Source organism: Halictus rubicundus, unplaced genomic scaffold (genome assembly GCF_050948215.1).
Source record: "Halictus rubicundus isolate RS-2024b unplaced genomic scaffold, iyHalRubi1_principal scaffold0052, whole genome shotgun sequence".
Taxonomy (NCBI): Eukaryota; Metazoa; Arthropoda; class Insecta; order Hymenoptera; family Halictidae; genus Halictus; species Halictus rubicundus.
In genome coordinates this window covers 917,956-933,124 of record NW_027488593.1, presented here as the reverse complement: position 1 = coordinate 933,124, position 15,169 = coordinate 917,956, and the positions used below count along the sequence as shown (strand labels likewise).

Sequence of the window (15,169 nt, the reverse complement as noted above, 5' to 3'; positions counted from 1 at the left end):
AAGAAAGGGTGACTATTGGTAAAAGAAACATTCAAGGATAAAAAGCGTAAAAGCAAAACAAGGCAACGGAATAGAGTCCGAAAAATAGGAGATTAGAGTAACGACAAATTTCGAAAATATAACAAGGAGTAACCAAGGCCAAATCGAAATAGAACTATGGGGAGAGGTCGAAAAACAGAACTAAAGTCGCGGGGAGGGGGGTAACCCCACAGGTCGTATGTTCCTCAACGTACGAAATTGAAACCAGAGCAAAGTGAGCTTCCGAGGTGAACAGAGCTAGTCGGATTTTTTGCAAACAGAGTTAAAAACATAGTAAAGTTCTTAACGGTTTCGGAAGTCTAATCTTAGAACAGTATAGCGCATTAGTGAACCGGGATTAAATAATTAATTAATAAATTAGTTAGTTAAAACCAAAACCAACTCGGTACACGTGCTATACCATTGTGAAGGACGGAAAGCGAGAAAGTGTTCGCATAAGACAATTAAAACGCGATATTAATTGACCAAAAAATTAATTAGTAGTCGCGGGATAAACAGTTGTTCGAACAGGTGAACAGTTTTTGTGCGAAGTACATGCAGTAAGAGGCGGAAAACTCCTACTTCCCGAAGAATAAAAGAGGCCACGCCGCAAAGGGGTCGGTCAAACTCGAGGGGTACAAGGTAGGAGAGATACCCTAGACTGTAGAAATCGCGAAATAACCCGATTATATAAGGAAAAAGGAAATTTGACCTTGAACACAAGAGGTAACTAAGGGTTTTAGTATAGTAAACCACCATTTATTTTTCGCGGAGTGTATAGCGGCTGACCTACCCAGCACTTGTCCTGTGGAACGTTTTATCGAGAAACGTACCTATGTATGTGTAGGTGCCTCTATCTCGGTTGTGGCTGGGGGGCGCGAAAAATTTTTAGCCTCCGAAGCCCAGCTTCGGAGGCCATCCACCTTAAACCCTCCCCCCCCCCCGAACCCCCCACGGGCTCAGAAAAAATTTTTTCGGGGAAACGTTTTGGGACACCCGGTATAAGGGAAAACTTAAAGTTCATCCGATTGAGGCGTGCGACGGCTCGTTGGAAAGGGCTAGCCGAGCACATTACGACTACCGGGTTAGTTTTCGAAAATTAGCATAATTGAAAGAAATTTTGCTCAGATCTCGGAAACGGAGGGGCGAATCGAAAAACGGATCACAGGGGGGAGAATACTTCTCCATCCAGACCCCAAAAGACTCGCCATCCCTCAAAATAGACGCCCACCAAATTTCGTCAGGATAGGCCGAAATTGGCACACTGCCATAACCGCGAACTAGCATTGAAAAACGCCGGGTCCTTAAAAATCGAGTGACGGCTCGTTGGAAAGCCCGAGCGGAGCAAAAGCGATTCGCCAAAGTAGATTTTAGGTATTTACGCGTATAAGGGAATTAGGGTTATATTTAAGCTATAAGATAGAAAATAAGTAGCGTAGGATCGAGTTAGGCACAAATCTATACATTAAGATAGAACATAAGTAAGTTAAGCGTTAATAAAATAGAAATTAGAATATAAATGTATATAGGGTGACTTATTAATAGAGAGCACGTAGGAAGATAGAATATTTTCGAGGCTTTTCAAGAAATTGTAAGCAACGCTAGTTTTAAGAGTATTTTGTAGTCAAATGGCATGATGATTTATTTAATATAGAGACAAATACCAGTAAAAAAAAAAGTATCGATATCGCTTGAATAGTATCATAAGATCATAACCCATCACTATGCTATGCAGATGACACGCTGGTGGTCACCGAGGGGGAGGCATGGGGTAGGACCTTGGGTCTGGCGCAGGCAGTGGTGGGATGCGTCGTCGGTGACATCCGGAGGCTGGGGATGAATATATCCGCCGGCAAAACGGAGGCGATGTGGCTTACGCATTGCCTCGAGACCGACGGACGTCCCACATTTGAATACGGGTAGGTGATCCACTGTCGCTGACGCTTCAAGAGACATTTTGACTGTACGGCCCCCCGAGCCGAGAAGGTGGCGGTCACCCTTGAGGAACTACTGCCTAATATCAGGGGGCCCGATGTACGGATATGTCGCTTTTACGCGGGGGTGGTGCACTCCAAGATCCTATATGGGGCCCCGTGTGGTCCGAACAATTAATGGCACTTTTTTTTTTAACAAAGCGTTTATTGTGCCAAAAATAACAAACAAAGAGAAACATATATACATATTTACAATGCGGAACAATAAACTTAAACGCTAAAAAAAAAGTATAACATTAAGGATAACTTTATATACTAAACTAAAGGACCGGCAGTCCGGTCACGCGCTGTTTATGGGGTTTGACATTTCTTTTGTTGCACTTATTGCACGTGTGATGCTTATTCCTTAGGTCCAAATTTTCTTACAGACTAGCGGCGTTGATTATGTACAGCAGGGCACAAGAACTGTACATAGGTCTTTGGTTTGTGGTTTGTGTGTATACGGGTTATTAAGGTACTGGATTGCACTTTTCTGTGTAGTTACTGAATTAATTAATACACTAGTTGTTGAACCTGAGCCAGGTCTGATCTTAAACTTAACTTAACTTAACTTATTCTTAGGGTTAATGCTATTAGGTACACGGTTGCTTATTCTACGGGGCTTTGGCTTAACTATTGCACTTAATTAATTATGTTGGGTCGTCCAGCCACCAGTATTTGTCTGTGTTTTTTCTGTGATCGTCTTCTGTATCGTATTGTGTAAGTTTGTGTCTGAATCGCATGTCTGGGTCGTCGACACTGCAGTTATTGTTGTATGTTATTGTTTTGTTCTAGTTTTTTCGGTTGTGGTGATATAATATTGGGTGGCCGAGTGTGTTTTGTATTAGTCCTGCTTTATCTAAGTGTATGAATGCTTCTGGCGGTATGTATCCTGTGTGTCTCGTGATTTCGTGGTATAGGGGGTTGGGATATGTTGAACTGAATATTAGACTGTTGTTTTGTATTCTGCGTGTATTCGCCCAATGGTTCCTGGCTAGTTTTATCATGTGTATGTCAATTCTTGGTATTTGAGCTCTGTGCAAAAGGTTGTGGTTGCTAATATATTTTGTATAATTAGATTCGGGTGTTCTGTAGGCATTAAGGCAGGCTCTCAAACATTTTCTCTCTAGGAGACGGATTTTCTCCATGGTACTGGCGCTTATATTAAACCAAATGGGGAAACCGTAAAAAATTATTGGTTTAATTAGCATTTTATAACAGAGAATTTTGACTGATGAATCGAGGTCTTTTGAGTGAAAAATCCTTTTGTTCGCCGCGAAGGCTTTTTGCGCTTTGCTAATTTGTATATTTACATGCTCGTTATAATTTAGCTTAAAATCTAGGTGTACGCCTAAATAACGCACAACCTTTTTGTGGGGGATTATGATATTGGCGTCCCTGTTGTCTCGTATGTGGAAGTGTCTGGCGTTTTTTCGTACGTCTCTGTTTGCGTCTGAGATTTGTGAAATATATGGTCTGAAAAGGATTGTCTCGCATTTGTTTGTGTTTATTTTTAGTTTCCAAGAGTCGAAGTAGTCCTGTATTTTGTCAAATAGGTTTTGTAGTTTAGTTTGTAGTTTGGAGGGTTTGTTGTCGCTAATATATATCAGTAGGTCGTCTGCGTATGCTATTGCTCCCCTTTGGTTGTCGTTATTTAGGTCGTACATATTTAGTAGGTCGCTCATGTATAGGCTAAACAGGATGGGGGAGTTGACCGCCCCTTGTTGAAGTCCGTTGCTGACCTCGAATTTCCTTGGGGAAGTGTTTGGGCCCTCTACTACCTGAAATTTCTTTCCGTGCACCATGTTCCATAAAATTTTTATTAGGTGTTTCGGGAAATGTTTCTTTAGAAGCTTGTAAAAGAGACCATCCAGCCATACCGTGTCAAACGCTTTCTCGAGGTCAATGAACACTGCTCCTACGCAATCGCCCGCGTTTTTCGCCCAGCAGATGTCAGATGTGAATTTTGTTACAGCATGCACCGTTGAGTGATTTCTTCTAAAACCGAATTGAGTTTCTGGGATCAGCTTTCTTTCTGCACAGACTGATTCTATTGCGTTGTTGATTGTGATTTCGAATATCTTGCTTATGTTCGGCAGGAGACTTATTGGGCGGTAGCTGGCGGGGATGCTTTCGTTTTTGTCTTTTTTTTTTTAGGCAGATTGTTTTTGCAGTTTTCCAGGCTACCGGGAAATGTGCTGTATTGAGGCAGTTGTTGAAGATTATGGTATAGTTGTATATGAACCGTGGGGGTAGATGTTTCAGAATAATGTTTGGAATGTTGTCGAAGCTTGAGGATTTTTTATTGTTAAGTTTTCTTAATATTACGTTGAGTTCGTATGTGGAGGTGAAGAAGTCTGTCGGAGTTTCGTCTGTGTTTGGGTTGTCTGCTTTGTTTGTGTCAGAGAAGTTGCACACCGTTATGTTGTTTCGTCTGTCCTCGTCCATTTCTGCTCTTAAGGTGTTTATTTTTTGCGTAATTATGTCTGATAGTTGTGGTTTACCCATGCTGTTGTTCTGTGTGTGTGCATTCTCGAAATGTGCCCCTAGTACGTTCAGTTTGTCTTTTATGTCCGTGATTAGTAAGTTGCCATCGTCGTCAGTTTGTGTGTTTACGCTGTCTATATTTGCTTTTGCTAATAAGTCTGAGTTGCTGTTGTGTATTTTTAGGGTGTTTATGGTGCTTTGTCTTTTTGCGCGGAATATCGTGTTTATTGATGGGAATAAATCATTTGTGTTGTGTTTCGAGATGTTTTCTATTTTTTTTCTCCAGTAATCACTTACAGATCTCTGGAATGCTTTTTTTATTTCTTTTCTGATTATTTTTAGAGTGTATTTGGTTAGTGCTATTCGTGTGTCGTTCACTGCTGTGTAATTGGTGATTGCTGTCATTCTGTTCAGTCTCGTGATTAGCGTACATTTTAGTTTTTTTAGGTTTTTTATGGTCGGTGTGATATATCTGTCTGTCGAGTTGTAGTCGTTTGAGATGCGCGGTATTGTGTTGTCTATGGCGGAGTTGATGCTTGTGTTTAGTTTGTCTATGTAGTTGTCAATTTCTTCTCTTGTTAGGTTTCTTGTGTTTGGTATTATTGTGTTGTCGATAGTTAATAGGTCTGTTTGGAAGTCGAGCCAGTTGACTTTGTTGAAGTTGTATTTCTTGGTATGGGTTGGTTCGTCTATTATTAATGGTTCGTCAGCGTCTAGAGTGATTGTCATTTCTGTAGCTCTGTGGTCACTGTCATAGTCACGTGTGTGAAGTCTTCCGGGTGCGGGGAGTCTGTGGAATTTGATTCTATTGTCTGTCAAGCAAATGTCTATGAATGATCCACTGGTTGGGAAGGATGGTAAAAGTGTGTTCAGAAGAGTTACTCTGTACTGAATTATGTTATGGTGCAGCCATTTGTTTAGGGTGGTGCCTCTGTTGTTGTTTGTGGTGTTGTGCCAGTCGGTGTGTTTTGCATTTAAGTCTCCTGCCAGTAGGTAACAGTTGTTTAATTTGTGTAGCTCTAATTTATCGAATATAGTATTAAGGTCTGATGTAAATTCTTTTTTATTGCTGCTGGGGGCGTATGCTGCTATTAGGAACAGGTTTTTCTGCTGGACTTTGATTTTTATTATTGTTGACTCGAGCGTTGTGTTGAGGTTAGTATCTGACTGGATGGTTTTGAATTTAATTTTGCGCTTGATCAGGATTGCGGTTCCCCCACCCTGTTTCGAGTTTGGCCTATCGTTTCTTATCATTACGTAGTCCTTAAAGCTAACGCGATGTCTGTCGTTCAATTTGGTTTCGCACAGAAGGACCGCATCCGGTTCGTGTGCGTTAAGATAGTCAGTGAGGGCTGCCCTTTTTTCATTGGAGATGAGTGAGTTTACGTTTATTTCTGTTATTTTTAGTGCTTGGAATGTGGTGGTGTTTGGGGTGGTTGTTGCGTCTGTAGAGTTAGATACTGTATTGTTAGCCATTTAGGACTCTAGGTCTAGAGCTTGCGCTATTATGTTGATTTTGTTGCTGTTATCCTGTATTAGTGATCGTAAACGTGCTGTTTGTGTGTTGACTGCTGCATCGATTATTGTTTTTATTTGTTCTAGTAATGTGTTTTGGGTTTGTTGGGTGAGAGCGGTGTCTGTGCTGTGTGTTTGCGCTGTGTGTGCTTGTGTGTGTGGTTTTTTCGGGGTGGTGTTCGCTGCTATGGCGCTGAATGAGATACCAGCTTCTACGAAATTTGATTTTATGATTTGCTTTTTTTCATTTGCTATTTTTGACGCCTCTTTTTTTGCCGCGATAGATTCTCTTATCCCTTTTAGCTTGGGGCAGCCTCTGTATGAGGCGGGGTGTCCGTGATTTTTGCAGTTAACGCAGTAAGGGGGTGTCTCTGCTTTTTCGGTGGGGGAAGCGGATGATCTCTGGCACTCGCCCGGGATGTGCGTTTTGTCGCATTTTACGCACCTGTAGTTGAGGTTGCAGTTTGATGCTGCATGCCCTATATGCTGGCATCTTTTGCATTGGATGCGGTCCTTCTTTACTAATTTCTCCCATTTTACACACGTGTGTAAAATGGTTTTAAGCTGGCTCAGGTTCGATAATATGCTATTCGCTGCTAGTTGTACTATGAAAATAGGAAGGGATCTGCCTTCGTCTGATGCTCTTTTGGTCGTGAATCTTTTTACTGAGAGGAATGTGACCTCCGGTATATTTCTATTAACTAAATCATCTAATATTTCGGCGGGCTCGAAATTGCCTTCAATGTTTTTTAATAGGATTGTGATGTTTCTGTTTGATTTGGGAGTGTAAGTGAAAAGCTGTATTTGTAGCTGTTTTAATGAATCGCATGCGATTTTGTGGTTGTCTAGAGTGTGAGTTTGTAGTGTATGTTTGTTGTTATTTATTCTTTTTACTGTGAAGTTTGTTATTTTTTCTGTTAGGGATGCTATTATGGGTTTTACTGTGTCTGTGAAAATTGTGATTGGGGGAGGTTTATGGCTACGCTCGCTGTCGTTTTTTGATGTGTTTACGGGTGTTGGCGGCGATTGTGTTTCGGTACCTGTGTTTGGTGCCGGTTGGGGTGGCCTGGGGTCGTGTTTGCCTGCTGTGTGCTGTTTCAGCCCTTGGTTCAGTTGTTGGGATGTTTGTTGATGCGCCTGTTTTTTATCGTTGGTGGTCCCTGCCGTCGTTGCCGTTTCCGCTGACCTTGGGACATCTGGAGGTTGCTTTCGCTCCTGGTTTTGTTCCTTCGTCGTGTGTTGTGTTTCCTTTTCTGATTTCTTTATGGTTTTATGCGCATCCGTGCTTGGGCAGGGTCTTTTATGTCCTGCGACGGTGCCGTCCTTTTGTCTCTTGGAGACGCTTGGCTCAGGTAAAGCCGGGTATGGGTTGGGTTCAATGTCGGTTTCTAATGCTGCAAATTTGTTCGCATCTGCGAATCTGCTGTGTGTTGCGGCATTGTTCTTGTTGCGCTCTTCCTCTAGCTGTTTCGTGAGGTTTGCGATTGTCGCATTTAGGTTTTCTATTAATTTTAGTAAGTTGTCCATTTGGCTGCTTTGGTGCTGTTTGATGCTGGTACTTCTGTTTTTTGTGTTTGCGTGGTGGTGAGCGACTTTTTTATTTTGCCCATTTCTGAGCTGACGAGTGTTGTCTTTAGCTGTGTTGTTTTTCTTTTTGGTATATTTGGAGCTGGGTTGAGGCGTCTCTGCGATCTGATGTTTTTATTGAGCTGTTTTAATAGTAATGTTGTTTGCGGGTCTTCTATTATGCTGTCTGGGAAGCAGCATTTTGATTTGCGTGTGTCTGCTCTGTCCTGGTGGGCTATCTTGATTGTGTCTAGTACAATTAATGGCACTAGGTTATACAGGGTGTCCCGGATTTTAATTGACAAACTTGGAGAGCATATCTTACAAGTGGAAATAAGAAAAAAATGTTATTTGAAGTTTGCTCAGGAACGCTTTATTCCAAAGTTATAAACAAATAAAGTTAGAATTGATGACGATGGATTTTACTTTACTGAACATTGAAAGGTCGAACGTGTTTCAACACAAATTTTTATGCATTTATTGTGTTTTATATATGAGAATACGATATACCTTCAAACTAGTGTGTTATCAAATCATTTCAACGAAAAAATGATTTCATTAGTTTTTGTCACAAAAATCTATTTTTTGCAAAATCCTGAGGTTGTAGACAAATTTTAAGACCAGATTTGAAATCAGCGTGAAAAAATCTATGGGAAATGATGTATAGCATGTTAAAAAAAATTTTTTTCCACGCGTGGTATTGGAAAAACCACAATTTTCTTGAAATTGTGCAAGTTGTAACGGTAGAGCCCCGCTGGCGTGAAGCGCGAGCTTTGCTCGCGGATGCCCTCTCCTGGATTTGCTCAGCGCGCCAGGGTCTTTGGAGAGGGCAACGGGTTTCGGAATGAATCGACTACGGTTTATGAGAAAATAATACTGTCTTTATTTATTCCGGCGGTCCGGGTTGCCGGTGGTCCCGGCGCTGGTCGGTGCGGTCTCCCGGTCGGGAGCTCTTCCGCTCTGCGGACAGACGAGGGTGGACGACCCGATAATACAAAACTTATGTTCTAACTTAAATAACTAGCACGCACTTAATACTACCTAGTCTACGCGACGCGAACGGCGCGAATACGGAGCGAGTACGATGCACGGTAACGGCGGGAACGCGGAGCGTCTTTCGGCGGAGACGGGATCGGATTCTCGGGCTGCAGGTGGACTGCAGGAACCACCGCGGCTCAGCTACCTTATTAGTGAACTGTGTTTCCTATGTACTGCTGAGCTCGCGGGGTCGGGATTCGTCGCCAACCGGACCGGCGGGACGCCGGGCTTGCCGTCCTCGCCCAGACCGAGGTGTGGGTCCGTATGTATAGGACGTATACCCTTTTTTTGGTATCAAAATTTCCACTTATATTTCGGTATTCAGATTTCAGAGTTTTCTGGTACTCTTGTATTTACACTTCGAAAATAAATAAAAAAATTTTTATTCTAATTCGCTTAACTCTTATCCTACTTACTCGCTCACGTTTTAGACTTAACCTATATTCCCTTATATTTACGTTTTTTCCGCCTCAGTTTACTCTTATCTGAAGGAACTCGACCTAATCCGCTTGAAACTATCTCTATTTTGCTCGCACGCCTAATTTGTCCTCGAACAGCCCTTTTTTGGGGTTCGGAGCAGGAGGGAAGTGGGGGTTTTTTAATAGTAAAGCCCCACTTTTCTCTGCTGAATTGGTTACTCCTAGGGCTACCTAAAAAACGGCCTATCTTGAGTTTTTCTCTCAGTCGCTCGGTTCACCTAGTATATGTCGATATCTCGTGAACGGGGGGGGGGGGGGGGTAGAGGAGTGATTTTTTACGACGGGGAACCTCCTGGTTCCCCACCCCGAGCTGCCTGCCCAAAATACCCCACCTAACTCACCCACGCCCTCAGAATTCTTTTTCTCAAAAGCTACTTTTTTGACACCCGTTATGTGGCTATCCTAAAAGTGCTCCGAATTACACGTGTGACGGCTCGTTGGAAAGCCCTTGCCGAACTCTATGAATTTCACTAGTCACTTTCTCGGATTCTATCAATCACAGCCTTCCTATCGTCAATATCTCGCAAGAGGGTGGGTATTTTCAAAATTTTCCACAGGGGGGAGAAGCATTCTCCCAATTCCCCCCTATTTGTTCCTCACCCTCGGAAATAGCCTAATCTAAATTTTTATCTCGATCGGAGAACTTTTCGCTTTTCTATGTCCTACCTTATTAAGTAATTATTCTACTATTTAAAGCTTATTCTAACTTTTCTTAACTATTTTATTTGCTACTCTAATTTAATTTAATTTAATTTAATTGTCCTATTTTTCCTGTATTTAATTGCTTTATTTCTTATTTTTGCTAATTAATATGTAAACTACCCTAATTGGATATTCTAATTTTATTTATTTATTTATAACTGTTCTAACCTAGATTAATTGTCCTATACTACTGTAGCTAATTAGTTGTTTTATTTCCTATTTAATAGTATTTAACTAACCTATTTAATTAATTAATTTACTTAATTATTCTAATTTTATTTATTTATTTATGACTATATTATCCTAAATTACTTTCCTATCCTATTTTATTGATTTAAGGAGTCAAGGTGCTGTATACCCTTAACTAGAGTATTTTCCCCTTTATTTTAACCACTTCACTGTTCTATTAGTTTTTTCACTAATTAATTAATTAATTGTTCTACTAGTTTTTCACTTAGTTAATTAATTAATTGTTCTTGTATTTGTATTCTGCACTATCACCGTAGTCGTTTTAACTCTTCACTCTTACAAAAGACTGATAATAGCTACTTTTATAGAAAATCAGAAAATCACCACCGTATACCCTGAGGTTTCGAGTCGCTCTGATTTGAAATTTGTCGTTCCGCGGTACTCTGACCTTCCTTCTATTCCCCCTCCTACTTCTGCTCCCGTTACTCGTTTACCGTTGCGAGTTTTTACATGACCTCGTATGTACGAACTGGAGTAACCCCGGGGATTGTTATCCGCCACTGTTTTTGTATGCGACTTCCTCCTCTATGTGGTCGTAGGTCGCCTGCTCTTATTGTATTTCTGCTAGATAATTTCTTATGTGTTTTCACCTTCACCTTATCCCTGTCTTGAGGAATACCGTTACTTTTATACTGTGACCTACGCGTTCGTTTTTTCCTGTTTGGCCTCCACTTTTTCGTTGTTTAAATTTTTAGCCTCTGCTTCTTATATCTTTTGCCTTGAGCAAACGGTCGTGGCTGTTTCCTTGCCCGTCTTGTTTTTCTCCGCGTGACTTTAATAATTGAGTTTTTTGAAATCTGCTTTCGGATTTACATTATTTATTGCTACTATTAGCATTCTCACTTTTTGATTTTTAATTTTTTTCGGAGCCAGAAAAATATTCTAATCCCGGGCTTATTTCTGCGAAATTTTTATATAAGAATGTTTGCCAAACCGAAAAAACGCTACGTTTACATTTTGGTTCACAGATGTTGTCCAATTGTTGCGGGACGACACCGGAAAAGCCGGCCGCGAACCGTACCGCACCGCACCCCCTCGCCCGGCAAGACGAGCGAGACGAACCGGAAAAAGCTCTCTTCGGTTTTCCGCCGTCATCGCGACCAGACGTACTCTCGAACCGTATTTTCCTGCCGCCGATACCGACCGCACGGATACGCTCGAACCCGCGCTGTTCAGACGCCGAGAAACCGCCCGCCGATTTTTCGGATTTTTTTACCCGCGGATCCTATAACCGCGAGTGTGACGAGCTACTCGCGACCCGCGAACACCGATCTACGCCGCTGCGTACCAGACCACCTGGAGAGCCGCCCCGAACGCCGAGCGATCGAGGACCGGACCCAGGGTAAGTACCTTTCTTTCCCGTTAACCCGATACCTCCGCATCCGCCCACGCACCCACGGAGAGCGAACCACCCGCGACCGGCCCCACGCCGGCCGTCCTGGGGCACGGGCTCTCCGCCCGCCGAAATTACCCTGGTCCGGATACGCCGCCGCGTACGGCCCCGACCCCGCCGTAACCCGAGTCACGAACCGCGACCGCCGACCGCCGAAACGCGAAGCCGGGACAGTGACGAACATTTTGACTACTCGTGTCGTTAATCACCCGTGCCCGACCGTCCGCGTCCCGCCGCACCCCTCGCGTTATCCTGCGCGAACCCTGGCACGGCGAGCCAAATCCGGCCGCGAGGAATCCGTTGTGACGAGATCCGCCGGGAAACGGACTCGTTACACTATGAAACGGTACTTTTCCCTTCTCGATGCTATGCAGGTATCCTTCTTGTTTTCCACTAAGCGGTGAAAATTCGATGCATCGTAAACAATTGGAAATATTGTAGGAGGCAGACGCGGAAAGGAGAGTTCGCGACCGCGGAGGAACACCTAAACAGGCATAAAAACGCCCAAACGAGGCCGTCGAACTCTCCTGCGATCGAAGGACGCGCGCGAGCATGTGTGTGCGCGTCTGCGTGAGCGTCGACGATGTTGTGACCGCGGCGTAACACAACAAACGGTAGCGACCGCGGGAACGAGCGGCGGGCGTTAGGCCGTTACCCTAACGTCCAAATCATATAAGAAAAGATCGCGAATGTTCGATGAAGGCGCGGATAAAAGGACGCGTCCGCGCCGGGACGGGGGATTCGCGAAAGAACGATTATACGGTAAAGGCGAACGTCACGATACGATACGATCCGATACGATAATTACGATTACGACAAACGGCTACGAACACGGATTACGAACACGGATTACGAATACGGCTTACGGACTAGGTTTTTTTCTTTTATATTCTTTCGGCGCGCGAAGTAATTGTGTAATTGTCTCGCTGTATTGTGATTATCGTCTACCTATCTGTTAATAAAGTGGTTACTTAAAAATACTGCTCTTACAATTGGGGGCTCGTCCGGTCTTTAGACAACGTTCAGAAAGTAGCAGATATTGACGGTACGCGAGACAGGGAGTTAAACGCAGTGCACTTAGCTTTCAATTCGCAACGAGATGGCGGACAAAAATCTCCTGAACCTCACCACGGCGCGTTTGAAGGAGATCCTGCGAGAGAGAACGCTCTCCACCAGCGGAACGAAGATCGAGCTAGTCGCGAGACTGCTCGAAGACGGCGGCGCGGTGGACGACCTTTTCGATGGTAACGACGATTCGGCGGATGAGGCCAAAACCGTGCCGATACCAACCATCTCAGACCAGGCTACGGAGATGGATATGATGAGGCGCCAGATCAAACTGCTGGAAAAGGAGAAAGAGCTGGCCATCCGGGAAGCGGAGCTGACCAGACGGGAACTAGAGGCAGCGCGTCAAGCACCGGGCAATCTTGCACAGCAGCCAACGAGATCAGGGGTTGCAGGTACGGCAGCCGAACCGCTCCGAATGAGCATCACGGCCATTGCGGACCTTCTGGGTCATTTCGATGGCTCGGGAGGCGCCTTCGAAACGTGGGCAATGCAGCTTCGACTCCTACGCGACGGCTACGACCTGCGAGACGACGCATGTCGCATCCTCATCGTGTCGAGGCTCCGGGGAAAGGCGCTGGATTGGTTCCATTCCCGCCCTGAGCACATGGCAATGGATACCGAGACCCTTCTGGAGAATATGAAGGCCATGTTCTACCGTCGGCCGAACAAGCTGATGGAGAGACGTCGGTTCGAGGAGAGAACGTGGCGCCGAGGGGAAACCTTCGCAGATTACCTTCATCAGAAGGTAATCCTGGCGAACCGGATCAGCGTAGACGCAGGGGAATTCATCGACTGCGTCATCGACGGGATTCCGGATTCTAACCTCCAGAATCAGGCACGCATCCAGAGGTTCAGAACGAATGCCGAGCTACTGGACGCCTTCGGGAAAATCGAGCTCGGACCAAGGACAGCCACCACGACCTCCAAGGGAGGAGAGACGGCACCGAGGCCCAGAGGCGAGATGTCATCGACGAATGGAGCGACGGCAACGAGGAGGTGCACCAACTGCGGCGACCGAGGACACCCCACACCGAAATGCCCCGCACAGGACAAAGGTCGTAAGTGCTTTAATTGCAACGCATTTGGTCACATTTCGCGCGATTGTCCGACAAAAAAACAGAGCGCGAAGAACGTCCTCGCTGTCGCGGAAGCGGCGGAAACGAAGTACCGAAAAGATGTCCGCGTAAACGGGTGCGCCGCGGTGGCCGTCTTAGATACGGGCAGTGACGTATCGCTTATTCGCGAAAATGTATACCGCGACATCGGAGCTCCCCCGCTAACGAGCGAAGAAATACGTCTCCGCGGAATAGGGTCCGAGGAATATCGAACTCTCGGGAAATTCAACGCGGAGGTCGTAATCGACGGGGAAATACGCGAAGCTACGCTCCACGTCGTGGAAGACGCGATTCTGAAATACGCGGTGCTGCTGGGATACGATTTCATAAACGCAGGGGAATGGTCGGTAAAGGACGGTATAATGGTGTTGGCGAAACAACCTGACGCGCAGAGCATCGAGTCCGAAATCCTATGTGTGGGCCACGTACACAAGCACGACGCGATCGACCTCTCCCACGTCAGAGATACAAAAACGCGAACCGAAATAGAGGCGGCCGTTCGCGAATACAAACCCAACGGGAGCCGCGATGTCGGGGTAACAATGAAAATCGTCGTCAGGGACGACGTACCAGTCTACCAGCGACCGAGAAGACTATCCCCCTCCGAGAGAGAAGGGGTTAACCGCCAAATTAACGAGTGGATACGCGACGGCATTGTGCAACCCTCTCTCTCGGAGTACGCGAGTCCGATCGTCCTGGTGAAAAAGAAAGACGGCACCGCCCGCCTATGCGTTGATTATAGGCAACTAAACGCAAAAGTTGTCCGAGACCGATACCCCCTTCCACTAATCGAGGACCAGTTAGACTTCTTACGCGATGCCGTCATCTACAGCACGCTAGACCTGCGAAACGCCTTCTTTCACGTCTCAGTCGAACCAGAAAGTCGGAAATATACATCGTTCATAGTACCCGACGGACAGTATGAATTTTTAAAGGTGCCATTCGGCCTATGCAACTCACCTGCAGTCTTCCAAAGATTCGTGAACGTCGCGTTCAAGGACCTCATCGCGGAGAAGGTCGTTTTATCTTACATCGACGATCTAGTGGTACCCGCGACGGACTACGAAAGCGCCACGCGACGATTAAAAACCGTTCTTAAGCGAGCGTCGGAATGCGGGTTAGTTATAAATTGGGCGAAGTGCGAGCTTTTGAAGACACGGGTGGAGTACCTCGGACATATAGTGGAAGGAGGAACGGTGCGCCCCTCGGAGAGTAAAACGAAAGCGGTGGCACGTTTCCCAACACCGACGACGTGTAAGCAGTTGCAAAGCTTTCTTGGGCTATCCGGATATTTCCGGAAATTTATCCAGGAATATTCCGCGATCGCACGTCCTCTGACGCGACTATTAAAAGCAAACGTACCCTTCCGTTTCGGAGCGGAAGAGCAAAGCGCATTCCAGTCGCTCAAGGAAGCTCTGCTGAAAAAGCCAGTCCTGCGCATCTACTGGCCCGAACGGGAAACGGAGCTGCATACGGACGCATCTATGCACGGCTACGGGGCGATACTTCTGCAGCGCGATAGCGAGGACGGCGCGTTCCACCCCGTGTACTACGCGAGTGGAATGA

The 15,169-nt window shown here is 45.2% G+C and overlaps 1 protein-coding gene across 1 annotated transcript; it reads right to left on the bottom strand.

Annotated features, from left to right (window-relative positions):
* Positions 1–4,014: 4,014 nt before the first annotated feature.
* Positions 4,015–5,732, bottom strand: LOC143363512 (uncharacterized). Its single transcript, XM_076804084.1, has 2 exons — positions 4,320–5,732; positions 4,015–4,041 (listed from the first exon to the last, which is right to left on the bottom strand). The coding sequence occupies exons 1-2, from the start codon at positions 5,730–5,732 to the stop codon at positions 4,015–4,017; spliced, it is 1,440 nt and encodes a 479-aa protein (XP_076660199.1).
* Between the last annotated feature and the right edge of the window lie 9,437 nt (positions 5,733–15,169).